Source organism: Crinia signifera, chromosome 5 (genome assembly GCF_055691185.1).
Source record: "Crinia signifera chromosome 5, ASM5569118v1, whole genome shotgun sequence".
In the NCBI taxonomy this organism is placed as follows: domain Eukaryota; kingdom Metazoa; phylum Chordata; class Amphibia; order Anura; family Myobatrachidae; genus Crinia; species Crinia signifera.
The window spans coordinates 86,733,032-86,755,009 of NC_139221.1; the positions used below are offsets into that span (position 1 = coordinate 86,733,032).

Below are 21,978 nucleotides of genomic sequence, written 5' to 3' on the forward strand. Positions count from 1 at the left end.
CAAGCCCCATTTTTGTGTCTATGCCAAGCCAGATATACACAAAAAAACACTGAAAACTGGAAATAAATACTACTAACCAGCTGTAAGGTTACTAAGCTCTGACCACTACTGTACACAGTATTATTCCAGGTGCCTGGAAGGTGAAGCGGGTATTAGGGTCTAGTAAAAAGATGAATGTAAGCTCTGAGGCCAAGCTGTGGCGTCCCCCTAACAGAGGAGGTGTCAGTTCCATAGGCGGCAGGCCCGCTCCCCCCCCGCGCTGCCGCTCACTACCACTCGCTAACACACCCCCCCGCTGCTCTCTGCTGCGGCATGGACTTAAGAGGCAGAGGAATACTTACCATTCAATGGAGTCCTCAAGGCCCGCAACCGCGTCCTCTCCTCCCATCATGCGGCAGAACCTCCCCCCCTCTCATTCGCGATATGACACGCAGAGCGGAGCCGGCGTAATGGGCTGCTGCCGCTGCTGTGGGGAAGGCTGCTGGGAGCCTCATCAATGTATGAGATGGGAGTGGGAGCAGGAGCCGCACTTTAGCAGGGGGAGAGCCGCATGGGCCACCCCTGGTATACAATATCGCATCTCATCGCATCTCAGTTTTGCGATGAGATCAGATGAGATGAGATCTAGTACAAAAAGTATGTGCTGCACATACTTTTTGTACAAGATCTCATCTCATGTCATCTCATCACAAAACCAAGATGCGATGAGATGTGATATTGTATACAATATTGTATACAATAATTGTAACGTGTATGGGCACCTTAACACATTTTAAAAGATCCAGAGGTGGAACTTATTACTTCACTTGTGATTCTGTGAGGAGATCTAGAAAACATTAACTGTTGGTAGCTCTCGAGGGCTGGAGTTGGCTACACCACCTAAACGATATACACAAATCAGCTATATGCAAATATTTGAGTACACACCGAGTGACCCAGCAATTAAATGTATTAAACATCGCTCCCACCGTTCACACTAAGGAATCTGCATGTTATGACAGTACTCTGGCATCTCTGTGAGATTATCCCATTGGACATGCAGCACATCCAGAGGGATGATTCAGTGAACAAAGGCTGGATACGAAGGGGGTACACACTACATGATGTGTTTGATATATCCTCTAGTACAGTAATTCCCAACCCTGGTCCTCAAGGGGTGCCGGACGGGGTCCCGACAGTCATGATCCTGACAGTCGGGATCCCGACAGGCATTCACCCGACGTTGGGATCCCGACTGTCAAAACATCGTCAGCCGGGTTCCTGACGGCCACCCACTATTTTCCCTTGTGGGGCTCCACGACCCCCATAGAGGGAGAATAGAATAGGTGGCTCGCGTAGCAAGCCACCATGCCTGCAGCGTAGTGAGCGCAGCGAGCCCGCAAGGGGCTTAGTTGCGCTCGCCATGCTGTCTGGGTCCAGCCAGTCGGTAGCCCGACGTTGGGATAATGACTGTCAGGATCCCGACTATCGGACCCCTATACCACACCCGTCCTCAAGTATCACCAACAATGCATGTTTTCCAGGTCTCCACACAGAATCACAAGTGAAATAATTAGCTCCATCTGTGGATCTTTTAAAATGTGTCTGCAGTTTCAGTCAGTCTGTCTTTGCTGAGGCACAACTACCATGTTTGCATAGTCCTTCTATAACACAACAAATATCAGAATTTCATAGCTTCAATGGCAAAGCAGGACCTTATACATTTGGGAATAGGAATTATGGGCAGGGGAGAATAAGGCATAATCTCTAACTAGGGGGTACAACAGAAATAAGGCCCAGGGCCCGTGTTAGAAGATCTATTTAAGCAAGCCAGGAGTTTGGCATTACAGTCACCAACTACAATTACTGCAGTATAACTTCATTCCTCAAAATCCCTAGATTGAAAAAAGTGGGTACCTTTTCATGCAGTATCATGTTTTCTAGATTCACCATAAATCCATGAGGGACAGTGATGATTCCAGTGTAGTTTACAGAGAAAATGACACGGTGCAGATCATCCAAATCATCCAGTAGAGGTCCTGTGCAGTCATCATCGCATGCTAGCAATTATAGAATAATAATAATGATATATATATATATATAAGAACACAACTTCAATGCTATGGGATAGTGATAAGATACCCATTCCCCCATATTCCTTTCTCATGTGTAAAGACCACAGCAATTTGCATTGTAACAGGAGGTGTCACGTTACTGAAGCCCTGGGTAAAATTTCAATACAGGTTGTTGGTTTGTGCAGAATTTTAAACCTGCATGCACATGGGTTCCTCTCAGCTGTGCCTAAATGAATTTACAGTGCTGTGGATTATATTGGTGCAAAATAAAAAGTTGAGTGTCAACTATGCTATAGAGAGATCCTCAAAATATCCACTAAAAATGCCAGCGTCGCTCACAGTTTGAGGATCTCTCACAGCATAGTTGACACTCAAACAGTTAAGATGCAAAATATCATTTAAAAAATCTTACTGTGTGTGGGTATCTTTAAGCCCCATACACACTCAGCTATATTGTTAACAATATCTCTCAGAAAGGAGCTTCTGAGCAATATTGTTCACAATATTGTCTAGTGTGGACACTCAATATTGTTAAAGATGCGCGCTCCCATGCGTCATTAATGATGATTGATATCTACTGAACATACCGGTATATTTGACAATAAAGCCAAATGACCCACATGTTCGGAACAGTATCGGTGGCCAATACTGTTCAGTGTGTACCGACAATATCGGCTGCCTGCGATACAAGGGTCTGTGGAAGAGGGCAGTACAAATTTGTACCCAAAAAAAAATTGCATAGATTGATACAATTTACTCCCATTGATGCAAAGTGCCGGCCCCACTCCCATCATCGACCTACTGTAATGTAGAATTTCTGCCTCTCAAAGTAAGTTAAAGTGTGTTTGTTTCTTGGGTAGCTATATAATATATGTGTGCTATGCAGTATCTAGCTATTAATGTCTATCTATCTTCAGTATAAACATCCATACAAGAAAACTCCCTCTGGCTGCGAAGGCACGCACACTGGCATCATGATTCCTATCAAAGCGGCTGAGGCCCGGAATACGGGTCGGACATGCAAGCATTGTCTGGACCACGTCTGCAAAATGCTGCGTCCTTCATAGATGCAATCGCAATATGAAAGTCTGCACATTCGCTGTGCAAACGGGCGATTTTTGGAGTTTTGCAAGCGAAATGAAAGGCCTTAAATGTGAATTTTCTTATAAGTACAAACACAACGATTAAAACTTACATATGCACTGCTGGTCCAGAAGAATATGCCTTACTTCACATGTATCACAAAGACGTCCAGTCACCCCCGTCTTACATACGCATTGACCAGTTTCTCTATCACAGTGATTATTCAATGAGCCACTTGGATTGCAATCACATAATTGGCAGCTACCGTTAGGCTCATCTGGATTACCAAAGTAACCAAAAGAACATCTACGTGTAAAAAAATAAAATAAATAGTATTATAAAATAAAATATCACTGTTAACTACAGCATATGAATACCTATAACTGTATACATAGAACATTTTTAATAAATACATATAATTTTTACTCTACAAGTACATTAGCAAGTATATAAAAGGAAATGAGGTTAAATATAAATAAAAGGACAAAACAATACACGTTCTCCAAGTCTATGCCAAGAAATAAGTATCTAACCCTAAACATGCCAGTAATAATGTGTAATGGGTAATTTCTGTCAACAGTGAATCAAAATAAACATGGGCATGGCTCAGAGTTTTGTTAGCCTGTAGAACAATCCACTTTATGCTCCGGATTACTTTTCCAAATTTACAGTATCATTGAAACATACAGCAACTTCCTCAAGTGTATATACTGTAAAGACCCTCAAACACTTCTTGGAGGTACACATAGCTTAAGATTTCCCTTGAACGGCCTGCAAGCTTCCTGGGTGGCATTGATACATTGTATGTGGCCCTTTTACCTACAATGTATTCTATGCAAACCCAGCAGAGGCTGCAGGATTCAATAATTCTATAGTATAGCCCTTGTGTTCTCAGTCTCTGATCTGATGCGCACAGGTTAATGGTCAAAACAACAGTATTTACTAAAGCTAGTTAGCAGAGTTGCCAGGACCAGGTGATGTATCTCACGATACCTGGTATTATGAGGCTAGATGCATGAGGATGCATCTGTAGATACATACCTAGCAAGCTGTATTTACTATATTGTGAAGTGGATTATCAGGTGAATGTTGACCTCACCCAACAATGCCTAGAAGCCCAAAGTAACATCAATCTTTCAGTTTATTGTGGTGGTGCCATTGGTTACCAACAATTGTATAATTTTCGCAGATTTGGTTTCTGCATTGTAATATGATAGGGATAGAACAATATATTAGAATACCCTTCTATCAATATTAACATTATATATGGAAAGCATCACTTACTGTTCACAGTGTTTTCCCTCATATCCAGGCAGACAGGCATCACATCGGAAATCATTAACTCCTTCAAGTACACAAGAGGGACTAAAACTGAAAGAAAAGAGAATACAAGCATACAATAAAGTAACATATCTCTCAATATATAAATACTGTGCCACACGGAAAGCCACAGAGGGTAAGTACAAATGGTTGTCCCTATTTCATTCATAAACTGAATTCTGTGGGGGGGGGAGGGGACTCAGGGATCCAAGCAGTTTGGAGTGGGTGAAGTCTGAGTAATGGGGACTAAGCTCCTGCAGGCATCAGAAAGGATAGGATGGTGCAGCTGCAGTTCCCAGACACATAGCGACAACTATTTAAGTTGCATATCGAAAGGGATATTTGGTATGCCCTAGTCTACAGTATATCTCCGTGCGACCCTGTATGTGTGTACAGTACATGTCTGCATGATTCTGAGCATGTATGTGTGACTCGGTGTGTCTGGGTGGTTCATAGACCTCCTTGCTTTAAGTGCACAGACCACCACCCCCCCTCCTTCCCCAACCCTAAATCCAGATCCAGGAAACTGTAGATGTGTGTTATTTATACTGGGAACCACATCCCTGACATACGTGGAAGTGGTTAGTGTTCACGTTCACCCAACTGACAATTACATTCCAATGAGATGGCCTCAGCAGCCACTTTAATTATAAATATTTATAGAATGGGTTCAGAGCGTAGCCACAGCAAATATGAAACACCAAGCATAAAATAATAGGCACCACTCTTCTAATTGTAGGAAAGGTAGCTCCAAATATTGCAATATACAGGTTGAGTATCCCGCATCCGAATATACAAAAACAAAAATATTCCAAAACCGTTGTCCCCGCCACTTTTGTATACTTACCACATACCCCGGCGTACACGGTGGGCTTCAGAATCCTCTTCTGCTGCATCTCCGGTCCAAGGGGTGCAATGCGCGAGGGCGTGCCGGTGACGTCACCGACATGCCTGCAAACTTGAGTAATGCACCCCTGGGACTGCTGAAGAAGATCCTGAAGGCCGCTGTGGATGCCGTGGGACCATCGGGGGGACCAGGTGAGTGTGTTAAAATAAAATATTCCAAAAAACAAAAAAATCCCTTATCCGAAATGCGTCCGAGCATTTCGGATAAGGGATACTCAACCTGTACCTGTATTTCTTTCCATATGTAAATAAATAAGATGAGCATATGTATTAATATTTGAAATAAAACAAGTGGGCTTCTACATAACTGTATTTCATTACTAAATTGTGTTACTTCTAACAGACATAGAAGAGCTCTGACATGGACATTATGCTAATTCTTTTAACATTAAACTTATACAGACAATGGGTAAAATAACTCAGCGAAACATTATGCTAATTCTTAATAGCTAATGGTTATTCTATGACATAACTAGTTTGCAGGGAAGTGTCTGAACTACTGTATGCTTACTTTATGGAAACATAATGGAATTATAAAAGAGAAGTGTAAAAGTCTTTGGTGTTACCTTCTGGAATTGCCTTTGGGGCACGCACAGAGCGAGCAATCTGAAATTGACCCTTCCACTTTGCCGTAGTAACCAAGAGCACAAATATGGCAGTTGTGTCCAGCGGTATGATCTCTACAACCCTGCCAATACATAACACTTGTTAAAATCAATATTTTGACTAGGCGACCAATATAAAAAAAAAAAAAATGACAACTATATATAGTACAAATATAACTGCACATTCTCTCTGATATCAACAAATAGCAATGGACATTGAAAGTTATCTGGTATATCTATATATAACTGTATAGATATATAGATAGATAGATGGATAGCAGATATATATATATATTATCTATACCAGGGATGGGGAACCTTCGGCGCTCCAGATGTGGTTGAACTAGACACCCCAGAATGCTTTGCTACAGTTTTAGCATGTCCAAATAGCAAAACTGTGGCAGCGCATACTAGGATGTGTAGTTCCCCAAAGGTTCCCCATCCCTGATCTATACAAAAAAAGGAAGAATATTGGATTGTGCTAGTTTCTAGTACCACCCAAAAACAATGATATCAATTAAATTGATATTCTTCCTTCATATGCCCAGTATTCAGATAGAAATAAACTTCGAAATTCCTTGTATTATGTAGACAATTTATTTTAACAGAATACCCAATGTGTTTAGTCAGAAATGAATGACTTCATGAGTAGTGTGGCCAATCCCGGGATCGGGATCGGCGGGATCCCGGGATTTGGCCTAAAAAAGTCCGGGATTTCAATCCCGGGATTGGAGAATCCAATCCCGGGATTTCGGGATTAGACTGCGCATGCGCAGTCTAATGCCGGGCAGCGTCTGAGCACTATCTCAGATGCTGCCCGGCTGTTCCCGTAGCCTGACCCGGCGTGCGGCCTGCGTAGCGTGACAGTAGAGGTCACGCTGCGCAGGCCACACGTCACCAGTGACCGCCGGCCTGCCTCCGCCTGCCCGCCTCCCGACAGCACGCCGGCCTGACTCCGCCCGCCCGCCTCCCGACAGCACGCCGGCCTGACTCCGCCCGCCAGCCTCGTCTCCGCCGCCCGCCTGCCGTCTTCTATGGAGGTGCACTTGCCGGGAGGCACCGTGCACCTCCAAACCCACTCCCGGCCGCCCGCCCGCACCCTAATGTAAGTAGATGTGCGGGTCGGCCGGGGTGGGTTAGTATGCTAAAAATGGGTTTTTTTTTGCTGGGGATGCCAATCCCGGGATCCCGGGAATCCCGGGATTGAGCGTTTTTCAATCCCGGATCCCGGGATTGAAAAAATGCCCCGGGATTGGCATCCCTATTCATGAGGGCATAGCGGCGATAGGGATCTTATCACTAGATCCAAAGTGATCTTTTTGTAATATAAACAGATTCATAAAATCAGATGGACATGATGGGTGCATCCCTCTATATTCACTTTGTATATATATATAGTGATGATCACAATAGAGTTAATAAAGACCACTGTGCAGCAGGTAACCACAAATCTTATCAACAGCAGTTTCTCTGCCTGCCTGTTGATAAGATTGGTGGTTACTTTCTGCCACCCTGATTCTTATTTCAGGTCATTTGCTGATGTTGCTAAGTCTATGTTCCCTGTACTTGTCCTGTCTTGAACGTTTAAAAAGCAGAGTCCTACAAGTTTCAGAGCCGTTTTTTATGCAGTGAGAATGGCTCTGAAACGGTATTTAGTAAAAACAACAGATTACAGACCTGTGATAGGCTGTCCCCTGCATTCTGCCTTGAAACGTGTTCAGGGGATTAAACGGGTTGACTGATGTGAATGATACTAAACGGTATTTAAAACGGTAATCTACTGCAATGTGAAGGCTCAGACCCGTTTTAAATACCGTTTACAGTAGCGCACGCAGGGGGGGTTTCTGGGTACCCAGAAACCCCCGCAGGAGTCTAAGGGCCCTCAGCTGAAAGCTGAGGGTGTCCTCTTTCCATGGGTATAAGAATTGTAAAAATCGGCCCTTGGGAACCAGAGATATCTGACTTCAAAGCAGTGGTCCCCATCCAAGTCTGTTAATTGTTATTCCCAGTCAGATATTTCAGTTTCTGTCTGACAGAGTTTTTCTGAGGATATATTCCAAAAGCTGGGACTCTCCCCCTTTGATGGACACTAGTAGCTTGTCTCTACTGTTCCCAGAACCAGAGATATCAGCCTTCCAGCAGCTGGTTACTGCTCCAACTCCACACACCTGGTATGTAGTGTTATATACTCGTTGGCGAATTGCTCTGCCACCTGAAATCTGATCTCCTAGTCCCCAATACCATTTGGTAGGTGGGATTCTTTAGTTTTTAATTCCATTAAAATCTAAGAAATCTATTTCCGGGAATTGGAGATATCTGCAGTCAAGCAAGCTGTCCTCTCACCAGAAAATTATGAATAATAAGCCCACTCCCCTATACACCCCTCCTCTGCATATTAAATATCCTCTACCACCCTGGAAGTTATGTATCAGTGCCCCTTCATTCAGCCCAATGCCCCCTTCTCCCACCCCATCTCCCACCATCTGTGCAGTAAAGGGGTAATTAGTGGAAATTACTTATCCAGGCCCTACATGCTGAGCGGTTGATATAATACCCCCTACAACCCGCAGGACATCAAATCTTCCCCCACCCCTACCGCTGGAGGATCGGTAGGGGCCCCAATACATTGCTATGCCCACGGGTAATACACTGCTGTTGACGCCCCTGTATGTATGTATCTATGTATATATATATTTTTTTTATTATTATTTATATACATTTGGTCTATCTATAATACTTTAACTGACCCGGCATATACTGGGTCACCTAAGTGTCCATCTCCGTGCTTTGCTCCGCCCCTCTGGAAACCCCCTTCTGAAAATCCTGCGTTTGCCACTGGTTTAAAGATACCGGTTTTTGAATTGTTTTGGCAGTGTGAAAGTGGTATAACTCACTGTGTTCTTGTTTTGCCTATTTGTTTATGTATACTCTGTAATTGGATGCTGCTAAAATATTGTGTGGACATATTAAAGATAATAATAATACCAATTATAAGAAAGTTAATGTAACTACTTTAAAAAGTAATAAAAAGATGCCTAGCCACATAAAACATACCATGCATTCTCCAGTGTGTGGGTCACAAATGTCACTGTGGTTACTGCACTGGCAAGGTACGCAGGGGGCGAATAATGGTTGTGCCTCTCGGACGTTCACTTCTGTCAGTTTCTCTCTGTAGTAGCCAGTTGCGCAATCCTGATTATAAAGAGTACAGATGCTGTTATATGAGGTATATTCTTCCCCCCCTAAAAGAAACCCAAGCAATAAAGAAAGCCCTTCACATCACCTGACATGAGAGACCTGTATAGCCAGGAGGACAATCACACATCTCTATAAGGTGTGCTTCTTGTTGACCAGAATGCATGTCTGATGCTTCCACTGCTATGTCCATAGAGATATTGGATATCCTAAATATCATCAGAAACAGAATATAAATAAGTGCATGGCTTCTTGAAGACAAAGGTCCAGATGTACTAAGCTTGAAAAGTGATAAAAAGCAGAGTGATAATGCACCAACCAATCAGATCCTAACTGCCATGTTACAGACTGGGTTCTAATTTTATCACGTTCCAAGGCTCTCACCCAAAAGAATTTACAGCTTGTTTCTTAACACTGCATTGACCAAAAGCAGCCAGAAAGTTGCTTTCAAAATTTACACCGTCCAGTTATAAACTAAATTGTTGCTTATTGGTTGACGTGGTTCAGTGCAAATTTACCTTAACTCAAAGTTAGTAAATAAGCCATACGGAATGTGAACCTAAAACAGCATATACATCTAAAAATTGGCAATTTTTCATGGCTGTGTGCTGTAAAATTATTATTATTTTTTTTCCAAATTAAATTTTTATTGAAAATGTCAAAACATCATAATCACGTTAATGACATCGATCAATAGGTATGTTACAAAGCAATAAAATAAAAAAATAAATGGGATGGGGAGGAGTTAGGAAAAGAGGGCAGGGAATACACCAAGCATTTGTAATCAATAGTCAGATACAGTAGGTAGAATGATGCCATAGCTATCAGTTATACACTACATAAGAAATACATTTCACAGGCGAAACAGATTTCACAGGGGGGATTCACCAAACAAGAGGAAGAGCGATCCCAGGCACTGGAGTATATTACATATACTCGATACATATCAGCTTCCGAAACAATTGGACAGGTCTGGGAGTTGTGTTAATGTTGATTGGGCCCAGAAAGGAGAGTAGGCTTCTGGGATAGCAAATATTCAGACCATTGAAACCATTTTATCAAAGGGTTAGAAGCTGATGAGGAATAAGTAATCCCAGCTATTTCAAATGCATTTATAAATTTGATACAACCATATCTATGGTAGGGATAAAAGGTGTGCGCCAATGTTGTGCAAGAAGGAGCTTAGTGGTTACCAGGATATGACCTATCACATAACGATCATTGGCGGCCATGTTTCCAGGATAAATATAAATAAAGCTAATAATGGATTTGGTATTATTGGAGAGTCTGTTATTTTAGATATGACATTAGAATAGTTGTTTACATACAGACATACCTGCTCTGCTGTAATCCATAGCCATAGGAGGCTTTAATAAGAATGTAATCAATGCTGCTTAGAACAGACATGAAATCCATTCTTGTAACTGACTCGCTAGATACAGAGTTATAATATTTCCAGTTATTCTGCAATAGGAAATAGAAAAACACATTAATAGTCATAGACTTCTGTGATTGGACATTTAAAATAACCAGGCAATTCAATTAGAAGTTTTATAACAAGTGTAAATATATTTGATTAGAAAAAGTGACAAAATCACCAAACACATGAACAATGTTCAAATAACATAAATAGACTGGAAATATAATTACAACAAACCCTATGAAGACAAGCAGTTTATGGGGGCTATTCAATTGTTGCTTGGGTGCCTGAATGCAGCTATTTAATTGTTCTAATATTCAGGTGTGACTGCTGGCTCCATCATTTCTGCTTGCAGCCTCCAGAGGTAACTTCAATTTGACTCTAACACAGATGTTAGGTATAGTTACTGAGATTTACTAAAGCTTCTTAAACAGACAAGTGAAGGTGAGCTAGTACCTGTTAATTTAAGGTGGTGGATGGGACATTATTTCTGGTGCTTTGGGGTGCAATTCATTCATGTGGGATGGGTTTGGAAGGAAGTGTATTTAATATAGGAAAACACTAACGGCTATATTTACTAAAGAGCAGGTTCTTGCAAGTGAGATGCTTCCCATAGCAACCAATTCTACCTATTATCTTCTAGAAGTTGCTAGCTAAATGATAAGTTAAATCTGATTGAATGCATTGGACAACATATCCGCTTGTAAAAACCTACACTTTAGAAAATATAAATCTGCCTTGCCTGCAGTGCTCATGGTTTTGTCCATTTGAGAAGGAATTTGCCTTTGTTAGTGAACCAGAATAAGGGCCTTTGTGTCGAATGCATGGACAGTTAGGAGATATGTTTTGCTTCACACCATTCTTCTTGTGAAGTGTGATCTGGGTGCTTCCAATATTTGTACATGGCACTCGAATACATTTTTTTTATCTTAAATGTCAAGTAAAACATGTAAAAATAAGATTTTGACAGATGTACTAACTCTACGGCAGATTAATGTTCAAAGATAAACAATCTCTTTTTCAGATATGGTCTTCATGAAAGATTTAAAGGTCACTATTCAATTGTACATAAATATTACTTGCCTCTCTCAGGTTGATTTGCATCTCATTCTTCACTCCATTTGCAGGATTTAGCTTGTCCATGATAATAACACGCTTCCTGAGGTGTCCGCCCTTCATTATAATTTGCGGTGCCAAATCTGAAGAACTAGAATCTGCCAGTGCGTAATATGTAACAACAAACTTCATCATCCCTCCATAAGACAATGTCTGTCAATGGAAAAGAATATCTAAGAGTCTGATATAAAACACAAAACAACAACAAAAAACCCAAAGAGTAATATGTACATAGGATGACAAAACAGAAAAAAAGCAATACTATTTCTGTCACTATACAATATAATATTCTTCATACAATTGTTCATAGGATATAAAGTGAGATAAACCTACAAAATACTGTACTTATACAATAGGATGTACAATACCTAACAATAAGGCCATAACAAGGGAAATAATAAGGGGATTATGTAATCTCATTTCCAACTGTCGGAACTGTCGGAAATTCCGGCCAGTTCCACAGTCGGTGGTCAATCTTCCGACTATAAGAAACGTTCAGACAGTCGAAACGGCTCTGGATTATTGAAATGGCTGCAGAGAAAAACGGTGGCGGAATCAACAATCTAGCAGCCATTTTCAACAATTGAGTCAAATTTGTATGGCTTCAATGAGGCCACATTGAATAGGTGTGTGCCGATATTACCGACTGTCATAAATATCGGCCACATTAAAAACACTCCTAAATAGTAAATAAAGCTTATAGCTACATTAATATGCATGATGTGCAATATAATGAAGACCTCACTTTTAGAGTACCCAGCCCATATTGTACTTACCTTATCACCAAGGAACTGCGATGGTAACTGCCAATAAAATATGTCTGACAAAAGGTTTTGCCGAATCACCGATGCATCTAACAGCATATCTATAGCTTCAGAAAATACACCATCCGTAGTTCCCGTCATACCATCCAGAGATACAACACGGAGCAGTGACTGGTATGGAACCAAGGAGATCTAAAATAGATGTAGAGTTGTAATACTTCTTTATTTATGTGACAGTAATTCAAATGACACAATAAAAGAGACAGTAAAATAAAGCTTTTTATGTTAACATGAAGCTCTGGACCTACAGTATCAGTAGATCCTATTCAGTTGCTGACTAAGTATGTACTTATGAGAGGTGCATCTCCTATATCAAACCCAGATCTACTGAAAGGTCACAAGGCATTGGACACAAAGGGGGAAATTTAATTAAACACGCTATTGAATAATGAGTGATTGGAGTTATTCAATCAGCCGCACTTTAAATCTTTGCTTGCACCCACTTGACGTGTGAGCAAAAACCCGACAAAACGAATGTCGCAATGTGTGTTGTGGGCTTTCTGGAGAATGACATTTACTGATTCAACTGTATTCTAAAGTTGGCCATACACTGCTGCGATACTGGGATGAATCGCAGCAGTGTACGACTATCCGACCCACATTGAGCCGCCCGAGACCAACTCGGGCGGCAGGATCGGATGCGGTCCTTCCACATGCAATGTATCACATGCGACCCCGCTACCCGACCCCGGGAGGGGGTCCCATCCTATGCGCATGAGACCGTGCACTTTGTTATAGTCCAGAAGAAATACAAACCATACTCAGCTGGACTTACAGGTATGTAAACATAGTCTTCCATCTCCGTACACAGCTCGGAAACTCCAGAGCAGAAACATGGGGAACAACCGAGCGGGTTATCAGCACGAAGGGCAAAGGTGCCCCCTTTACATTCATTGCAATAACCTCCTACTGCATTGCCCTGTAACAGAAGGCATACATACATTAATAAATACTGAGTGGTCTGTTTATCAAATTCTATAAATAAAAAGAATACTAGTTACTCCTCAGCGGACAGCACATCTTAAACTTTACCACAATTTCTAAATCCATTTCCTATTCAGAAGGGTATTCAATAAGTTCCTAGACAAAAAAAATCGTCACTTTTCTCCATGTTTTTTTATGGCAAATGGGGAAGTTTAGATCGCTGGAGCACTTCCGGCCATCTAAACTTTAAAAAATATATATATATTTTATGTTTTTTTTATTTTTATTTTATTTATATTTGAAGTTAAATACTGCACCCAAAAAAAGAACAGTCGCTGTGAGCAACGCTGGCATTTTTAGCGGATATATTGAGGATCTCACTCCGTAACGTTGGTAATCAAAGGGATAAAGTTGCAGGTTAATTGATTAGGGGTGATGGATAAACCATAGTGCAGACTATTATGAAATATTTTCTCCTTAAATATGAGAAATATAAGAAAAAATAATGTATTAAATGTACTATATATGCCAGTAGGTGGCAGTGTCTGAGCAAACATTAATGTTAAAGTACAGATTATGAGAATATCATTCAATGTATGTTGGAACGCCAGTTCACAGACAGTATAACTATAACTCAAAACATTAAGTTATACAACATTAATTACTTTTATCACCCAGTCTAATAAAAAGCATTATATGTGAGGCTTATTAGCTTTACAGTCACCGATTCATTATATTATATTTAACAAAAAAATAACAGCCTATAACTATATATGATTCTTTTTTATTTATTGCTTTTGCGGTGTAATAAAGTATTATATTAAACTTTAATTTACCTTACAAGCACATGCACCAGTGTCTTCCTCACAGCTGCACATCTTTTGTTCATCGTCACACCATGCAGACTGAGTGCCTTTTACATCACAGTCACAGGCCATGCAGGCAGGGTATTTTCTGAATCCAAAGAGACAAGCGCCGCAGGTCTGCCCGCCATATTCCTCTTTGCATGAGCACTGGCCCGTCGTCAGGTCACACTGGAGACTGGATGACCCATCCTTGCTGCAATTGCAGGCCTAGAATCACATCAGTATATTGTTAATAACGACTGCTGTCAATTTTACAACAATCCCCAACTTGCTAATACTAATGCACCCCTTATTTCTAACAAGAAAGAAATTAAAATAATTTCTACTTAACCTACAGTTCATAAAATAGGCTGTTGGTCAATCGTTCTAATTCAAGATGCGAGGTGGGATCCATTTTGTAAGCCAAAGCCTGGACATTTTAGGATTTCATGAGTTTTTCAGATTTTTTTTTTATTTCTGGACTTTTTTCATACTTCACCATCCAGGTCGACTACAATTTGGAATTGTAAACTATGGCAAATGCAGTGTTATCGGAGCGAGGCACTTGGCCCGAAGCCTTGTGAGCGAAATGAGTCATGTGAGGAGACGTGGTACCTAATTGGGGTAGTGAAAATCTCAGGTTGATACTTTCAAGTGTCAATCTTTTCCCTGTGTCGACCATTTCTCACGTTGACCTTGTAATATCAACTTTTGGGGTAAACCTAGACACTAATTACTGTCAGGATTGAAAAATGCTCAATCCCGGGATTGGCATCCTTAATACAACCCCCCCCCCCCCCCCAAAAAAAAAGGGATCGGCAGAGCAGGGGGGGGGGGGGGTGTAAGCGGAAAGGCCGGCGGTGCGGGCTGCGCAGCTTGACATCTGACCACGTCACGCTGTGCAGAGCCGCACAGTTGGAAACGGGAGCAGCTGGGCAGCATCTGAGTAGGGGTTCAGGCACTGCCAGGCATTAGACTGCGCATATAATCCTAAACTCCCAGAATTGGTACTGTAACTCCAATCCCAAATTTCTAAACCCAGCAAATGTAAGGGCCAAATCCTGGGAGCCCATGATCCCAGGAACAAACTCAGAACAAATGAAGCTTGAACTTGTTAAACTTTTAAAACGAAGGTGACAAATATATAAGTATAATAAGACATTATTATAATTTGGGAAAGTTATATCAACATCCTTTCTAATACTGGTAATCCCAGATGTGGCAGTGCTTTTATAATACAATGTAGTACAGAAATAGATATGCGCCTCTTTGTAATAAATTTCTATGTGCTCTTTATACTAAATAATTAAATATTTGCATACAGTCCAACATAGACAAAGATGGTCCTGCCCAAATAATAAATCTAATTAGCTATTAAGGGGGAAATTTACTAAAGGAAATTTGTAAAAAAATAGGTGTATTTGTATCCAGAAATACACTTATTTTTGACATCTACTATCCCGAAAATACGGCAATTCGTAGTCGTATTGATGTGCTATCAATACGAATACGAATTGCCGTATTTTCGGGATAGTAAATGTCAAAAATAAGTGTATTTCTGGATACAAATACACCTATTTTTTACAAATTTCCTTTAGTAAATTTCCCCCTAAGTGTCTGCGAAGTTTACTACAAAAACCTTAAAGACATAGGAGGTATTCAATTAGTCCGTTTTATTCGGCTAGCCAAAAAAGAACTTTAGTATTCAATAAGGGCAGTTTTCGGTTGTTTTTTTTGTCACTTTTCGTCAGGGCAATATCACTTTTTTAAAGTCGAAAATGCATTAGCAAAAAATTACTAATAAACAGCTGCAATTTCGCCGAATACACATGGATCAGCAAGTCAAGTTTTTCGACCATAATTAATTTTTCAACTAGTCAAAAAAATCTGCACTTTAGTTGAATAAATCAAATCTAAATTTGACCTAAAAATGGCAAAAAGTGTAATTTTTTCAACTAGTTGAAAAATTGGCCTTTAATTGAATACCTCCTTAGGGAGAGATTTTTCAAAGCTTAAAAAGAGATAAAGTAGTAGTAATCAGCTTCTAGACATTTTACAGGCTGTGTTGAAAAATTACTGTTGGGAACTGACTGGTTGGTAATTTCTTTCTCTCCAAGCTTTGATAAAAGAGCACAGGAAAATAAATCCCCGCTCAATTACTTTATCTGAATAATCTTCAGTTCTGACAAGCTCCTGAAACTTTTGCATAGATATTTGCTAATGTTACTAATACAATAATTACTATATTTATGAAAATATTGTATTCCATTTCTTACCAAACACCCAAGTTCAGGATCATGGCCCCAGAAGCTGGCATCGCAGTGTTCACATTTTGGCCCATGCGTGTGGGGTGGGCAGATGCACTCTCCAGACTGGGGGTTGCAGTTATTCTGTGTGTGCTCACAGTCACAAGCTAGGGATAAACACAATGTAGATCAACAATGCAGATCAACCCAACCATGCAAAACAAACACTGAAGAGTAATATAAATGGAATGCTAATTTATGGGAAAATACTTTGATTCATTATTAATTTATTGTTCAATTTAACTACAAATCGGAGGGTATTCAATGTAGGGTCACAAATGTCGGGCTGGCCCGACAGCCGTGATCCTGTCCCGTTCTCGGCCGGCTCGACTGTGATTTTGCAGGTGGGATTCAATGTCCCGACTGCCGAGCGGTGAGAAAGGGGCGCAGCTGCGAGAAGCTCCCTTGTGAAGTCAGGCATGTTCTGCCGAGATCCCTGTTCAATGCTGTCAGGGAAGGCAGCATTGATTAGGGCCCCACCCCCCATTTCCCCCATAAGGAATGGTTGCGGGAGATTGGAGGGTGCCATTTTGTGGGCTGGATAAATACTCCTGACAATGTTGACTAAGGACTCACCAGGAACCAGTTACTCACTGAGATACACTTAGCTGTTTTATTAGACAACCCGTATTTCTACATAAAGCAACACAGATCAGCCCTCAATTTATGAACAAATTAGAGCAATCTTGTAATTGTTTGCTATGGAGGGTTATAGCACCTGGCACCAGCATAGTAAACATTCTCCATCTTAAAAATAATGTATTTTCTTTATTTTTTATGTATTTATTATTACCGCTCTACATGAATAAGGTCATATTCATATCTCCAAATATCTAAGGACAGCAAGACCGTAGAAGGTAGAACTATATCACTATACTGTAGTTGCTACAAGGAACTGAATCAGACAATGCAAAACTTACGTATGCAACCACCATTCTTGTATGAATAAAACCCATGAGCACAGATGTCACATTTATCCCCCGCCACTCCGATAACACATCGGCACTGTCCGCCATCATTGCACACTTCAGAGATTGAACCTGATTGGCTACAGTTACAGGGCTGGCAGCCATGTCCAGATGTCAAACCATAGAATCCAGGCTGGGGAGGAAACATTAACATCACAGTTAGAAGGATGGAAGAGCACAAACTATGTAAAAAGGTCTTTCCAGATTTCAAGTAGTAAATAAGTAGAAAAGTAAAGTAAAAAAGTAAGTAATAAACCTGTAAAATGAATTTAAGTGCAACTTCTTTGCTGGGTGTGCCTAATAATTCTGCTGAAACAAGAAGAAAAATTTCAGAGGCAGCGCTGATTCGAATAAACAATTTAAAATTTATTAAATGACACAATTAATACAATTGGTAATCTCTGAGTACCAATTGTATTAATTGTGTCATTTAATAAATTTTAAATTGTTTATTCGAATCAGCGCTGCCTCTGAAATTTTTCTTCTTGTTTCGGTATTTAAGGGGCTGGGGTGTCCCCTTATCAGAGACAGCAGCAGATTTGATCATATAGAATTGCGCTCTGCCACCTTTTTCTAATAATTCTGCTGCCTGAGGTGAGAACTGAGATTATGCTCTTCTTATGCTTTACACAAACGAGCAGAAACATTTATATATGAGATATGTGCCCCTTAAAACAAACATTGTACATCTGCATAAAACATATTGGGTGAGATTTAGTGATTTTACAGTTTTTGACAAATTGCGAATTTGTCCTAAATCGCCCTATACCGCACTTTTAAAAAATCGCACTTTTGCTGTGAATTCGCATATTTAATGAGATGCGAATTTGCGGCAAAAAAGTGCAGTAAAGTGCGAGTTTTAGGCATGAAAATGTGCGATTTTCAGTCCTGAAAATCGGCACATTTTCAGAACTGTGCGATTTGGTGTAAAAAAAAAGTGAAAAAATAAATGGCGTGGGGTCTCCCCTCATGAGCAGAACCAACCCCGGGCTCAAAGAGCCGGTCCTGGTTTCACAAAATCACGCGGCTAACAAATAGGGTTCCCCAGGATTTTATTAAACCAGCACCAAGCTCAAGGGCCGGTCCTGGTTCCCAAAATACGGGGGACAAAATGAGTAGGGGTCCCCCGTATTTCAAGAACCAGCACCGGGCCCACGCAGCCAGCAGGGTAATGCCACAGCCGGGGGGAGACTTTTTATACAAGTCCCCCCGGCCAAAGCATTCATCCCCCTGACCGGTCAGCATGGGCAGGGTTCCTGGGGGAGTGGGGACCCCCCTAAGAAGGGGTCCCCCCCCTCCAGAACTTACCTGCCCATGCTGAAGCCTGGGGCTGTCCTCGATGCCCCTGGGTCCCAGCAAGCCTCCTAGCTGGGACTCATAGTCTTCCCCCGGCTGTGGCATTACCCTGCTGGCTGGTTGGGTCTGGTGCTGGTTCTTGAAATACGGGGGAGCCCTACTCATTTTGTCCCCTGTATTTTGAGGACCAGGACCGGCCCTTGAGCCTGGTGCTGGTTTAATAAAAGGTCTGTCATATCTCGCAACCACTCCTGAGGAAGCCGCTGACAAGTATTGTGAGGCGGAGAAACGCGTAGAGAAACGAGGGGGAACTTTTGTGGCTACCACTTGACACCACCAACGATCAATTCTCGGATATGACCGTCTAACCAAACGAAACATCGGTCGGAGAACATCGCGGTATCTACAGCCTGATATACCCCACCACTATTCACAAGCCTGAATAACTTAAGTATAAAACCTAAAAACCTTGTATGTGCACAACAAGTGTTGGGACTGTTACTATACTAATTCCGCTACAATTACCACTAATCACCTTTCATGCATGCTATTAATTACTAACCAGCCCTGAGGGATGAGAATTGGACTAACTATCTATATGTTGTAAATCATGTTTGTCTAATGTTGGCCACATTATTGTTATATTTTATATTTTAAATAAATTTTCTATTATTCAGTACAGCGCTGCTCCATATCTCTTTTTTCTGGTTTAATAAAATCCTGGGGAACCCTATTTGTTCAGCCCCGTGATTTTTTTAAACCAGGACCATCTCTTTGAGTCTTTTGGTTATGCTCATGAGGGGGGACCCCACGCCGTTTTTTTTTTTTCACTTTTTTAATTTAACTCTTTTTTTAACAATGATCTGTGCATGTTTCTGACAAATTGGCCCGTCAGAACCTGGTCTATTTTTTTTGCACATTTTTTTGGGGGCGATTTCCAAATTCGCACCCCATTAAATTTGCGAATTGTATGTTTTCCAATAGGAAAACATCTGGATGCGAATTGAGACATCGCCACTTCAGACCTCATTAAGTTGGCGATTTCAGGAAAAACGGCCGAAATCGGCTGTTTTTGAGCTAAAAATCGCAAAAATCCTACAATCACTCCCTATTAAATGTCACCCATTATGTCATAACATGTCTCAAACTGTTATCATATTCTAGATTTTATATACTGTTCACATCATGGAGGTCATTCAGGTTCATCCTCCCCTTTGCAAATTTGAAATTGTTGAGTGATGTTTTGCGACTGCACATGCGCATAAACATTTATGCTCATGTACAGCTGCTTGTTGCAAGCAGTCACGGTGAATTGAATATTCGCCGGCCGCTTGCACACAGCACTGTGGGTGGGGGGCGTGGGGTGGCGGGCCGTCGTCGCACCCATCGGAACGCAAAGCGTTTCATGGCCGTTCCCTTAAAAACACTGGGCGTTCCCATGGTATTTGCCCATGACGTGGATGCAGGTAACTGACGACAGCGGATGTCAGCTGCCCACCTGCTTCCCGCACAGGGAGCTCAGAGATTTAAGACACCAGAGAGGTGTCTTAGATCTGCGAGTGCTGTTGAATAATTTCCTCCCCGCACGCAAACTGTGAATGGATGTTTATGCAAAACATCCATTCGCATGTGTGCGGGAAAACTCGGAAGAGGGGGGGCACACAGTCATGCGGGCGGCATTTGGTTGACACACAAAGCTGCAAATTTCGCAGTTTTGCGAATCAATCTGAATGACCTCCTATGTGTATTATACAAGGTGTGTCTATTAAATTCCAGGACTGTACGTGTAGTTAATGAATGAAAATGTGTAGGAACGCGTCATCATGTGGATGTGATAGCGTAACCAATGAGGTGGAACAAAGGCGCAGTGATTGCGTCAGCATTTCCGGTTTGGAGAAGGTAAACGCAGGTGGTTCATTAGAGCGGGTGTCACGGTCGGTGATGGAGCAAAGAGTGAATATCAAGTTTTGTTTCAAAATTGGGAAAACGCAGAGTGAAACCTACGAGTTACTGAAAATTGCATATGGAGGATGCTTGCGGACGAGTTAAATATGGGCAAGGACACGGTGCACAAAATTTCGAGGGAGAATTTGGGAAAGAGAAAGATTTGTTTGCGGTTTGTGCCGCATTTTTTGACAGCAATGCAGAATGGAAGCTTGTGGGGACTAAATCGACGCAGCTGACCGAGATCCGTCGTTTCTGCAATCGATCGTGACAGGCGACGAATCCTGGTGTTACTAGTTTGGCAAAACATGACATCGTAGAGGGTAATCATTCTCCGTATTCTCCTGATTTGTCACCTCCTGACTTTTACTTGTTCCCAAAACTTAAGACTGCTCTGAAAGGGCATCGATGTCAGGACGTAGAGGACATAAAGAAAAACGTAACCGCTCAACTTCGAAGCATATCTTCATAGGACTACGAAGCGTGTTTCCAGAATTTGTACCGCCGTGCAAAAAAGTGTGTGAGTGCCGGAGGTGATTATTTTGAGGACTATTAAACGTATGTTTGTTTTTTATTATTCATTCCGTTATATGAGCCCCAGTCCTGGAATTTAATAGACACACCTTGTATTATTTGAATCCTGTCAGAAAACTTTTGTGGGAAAAAAAAATAACAAACATTAAAACTGTTACACACTATTTCATCTCCTTATAATTATTCATGCATTATGACTTCTACAACTAGAGGTTATTCTAGTTGACTTGCAAAGCTGCAAATTTCACAGCTTTGGGAGTCCTCTAAATGACGCCGGCCGGCTGCCCCTTCTCGCACACTCAATATCCCCGCACGCATGCAAATGGATGCTTAGCATAACAGGGGAGCGAATGGACCAGAATAAGGCCCTTTATATATTCATAAATTTGTATTAAGACATTGTCTATTATTATGCCCCCAGAACAAATCTACATAAATCATATATAAATACATAGTCTGTATAGTATTCATTGTTTCTTACCTCACACTGGTCACATTGTTTTCCAAACACATTTGGTTTACAGTCACACAAGCCAGTTTCATGGTGGCAAAGGGCAGAGATGGAGCTATTCGGGTGACATTCACATGCTGCAAACGGATGAAAAAGTTACAATGACAGAATATAAATGTGGCCAAGC

The 21,978-nt window shown here is 41.3% G+C and overlaps 1 protein-coding gene across 1 annotated transcript in view; it reads right to left on the bottom strand.

The window, feature by feature from the left end:
- The window catches only part of LAMA1 (laminin subunit alpha 1), a 167,227-nt gene that overhangs the window by 68,382 nt on the left and 76,867 nt on the right, over nt 1–21,978 (bottom strand). The window contains exons 20-33 of the mRNA XM_083187610.1: nt 21,822–21,928; nt 17,519–17,699; nt 16,569–16,705; nt 14,284–14,520; nt 13,299–13,442; nt 12,476–12,655; nt 11,667–11,852; nt 10,500–10,627; nt 9,252–9,372; nt 9,023–9,160; nt 5,930–6,051; nt 4,422–4,508; nt 3,250–3,443; nt 1,897–2,039 (exon numbers count right to left, since the gene is read on the bottom strand). Coding sequence (XP_083043736.1) covers nt 1,897–2,039; nt 3,250–3,443; nt 4,422–4,508; nt 5,930–6,051; nt 9,023–9,160; nt 9,252–9,372; nt 10,500–10,627; nt 11,667–11,852; nt 12,476–12,655; nt 13,299–13,442; nt 14,284–14,520; nt 16,569–16,705; nt 17,519–17,699; nt 21,822–21,928 — 2,105 coding nt within the window. The remainder of the gene's footprint in view (nt 1–1,896; nt 2,040–3,249; nt 3,444–4,421; nt 4,509–5,929; nt 6,052–9,022; nt 9,161–9,251; nt 9,373–10,499; nt 10,628–11,666; nt 11,853–12,475; nt 12,656–13,298; nt 13,443–14,283; nt 14,521–16,568; nt 16,706–17,518; nt 17,700–21,821; nt 21,929–21,978) is intronic.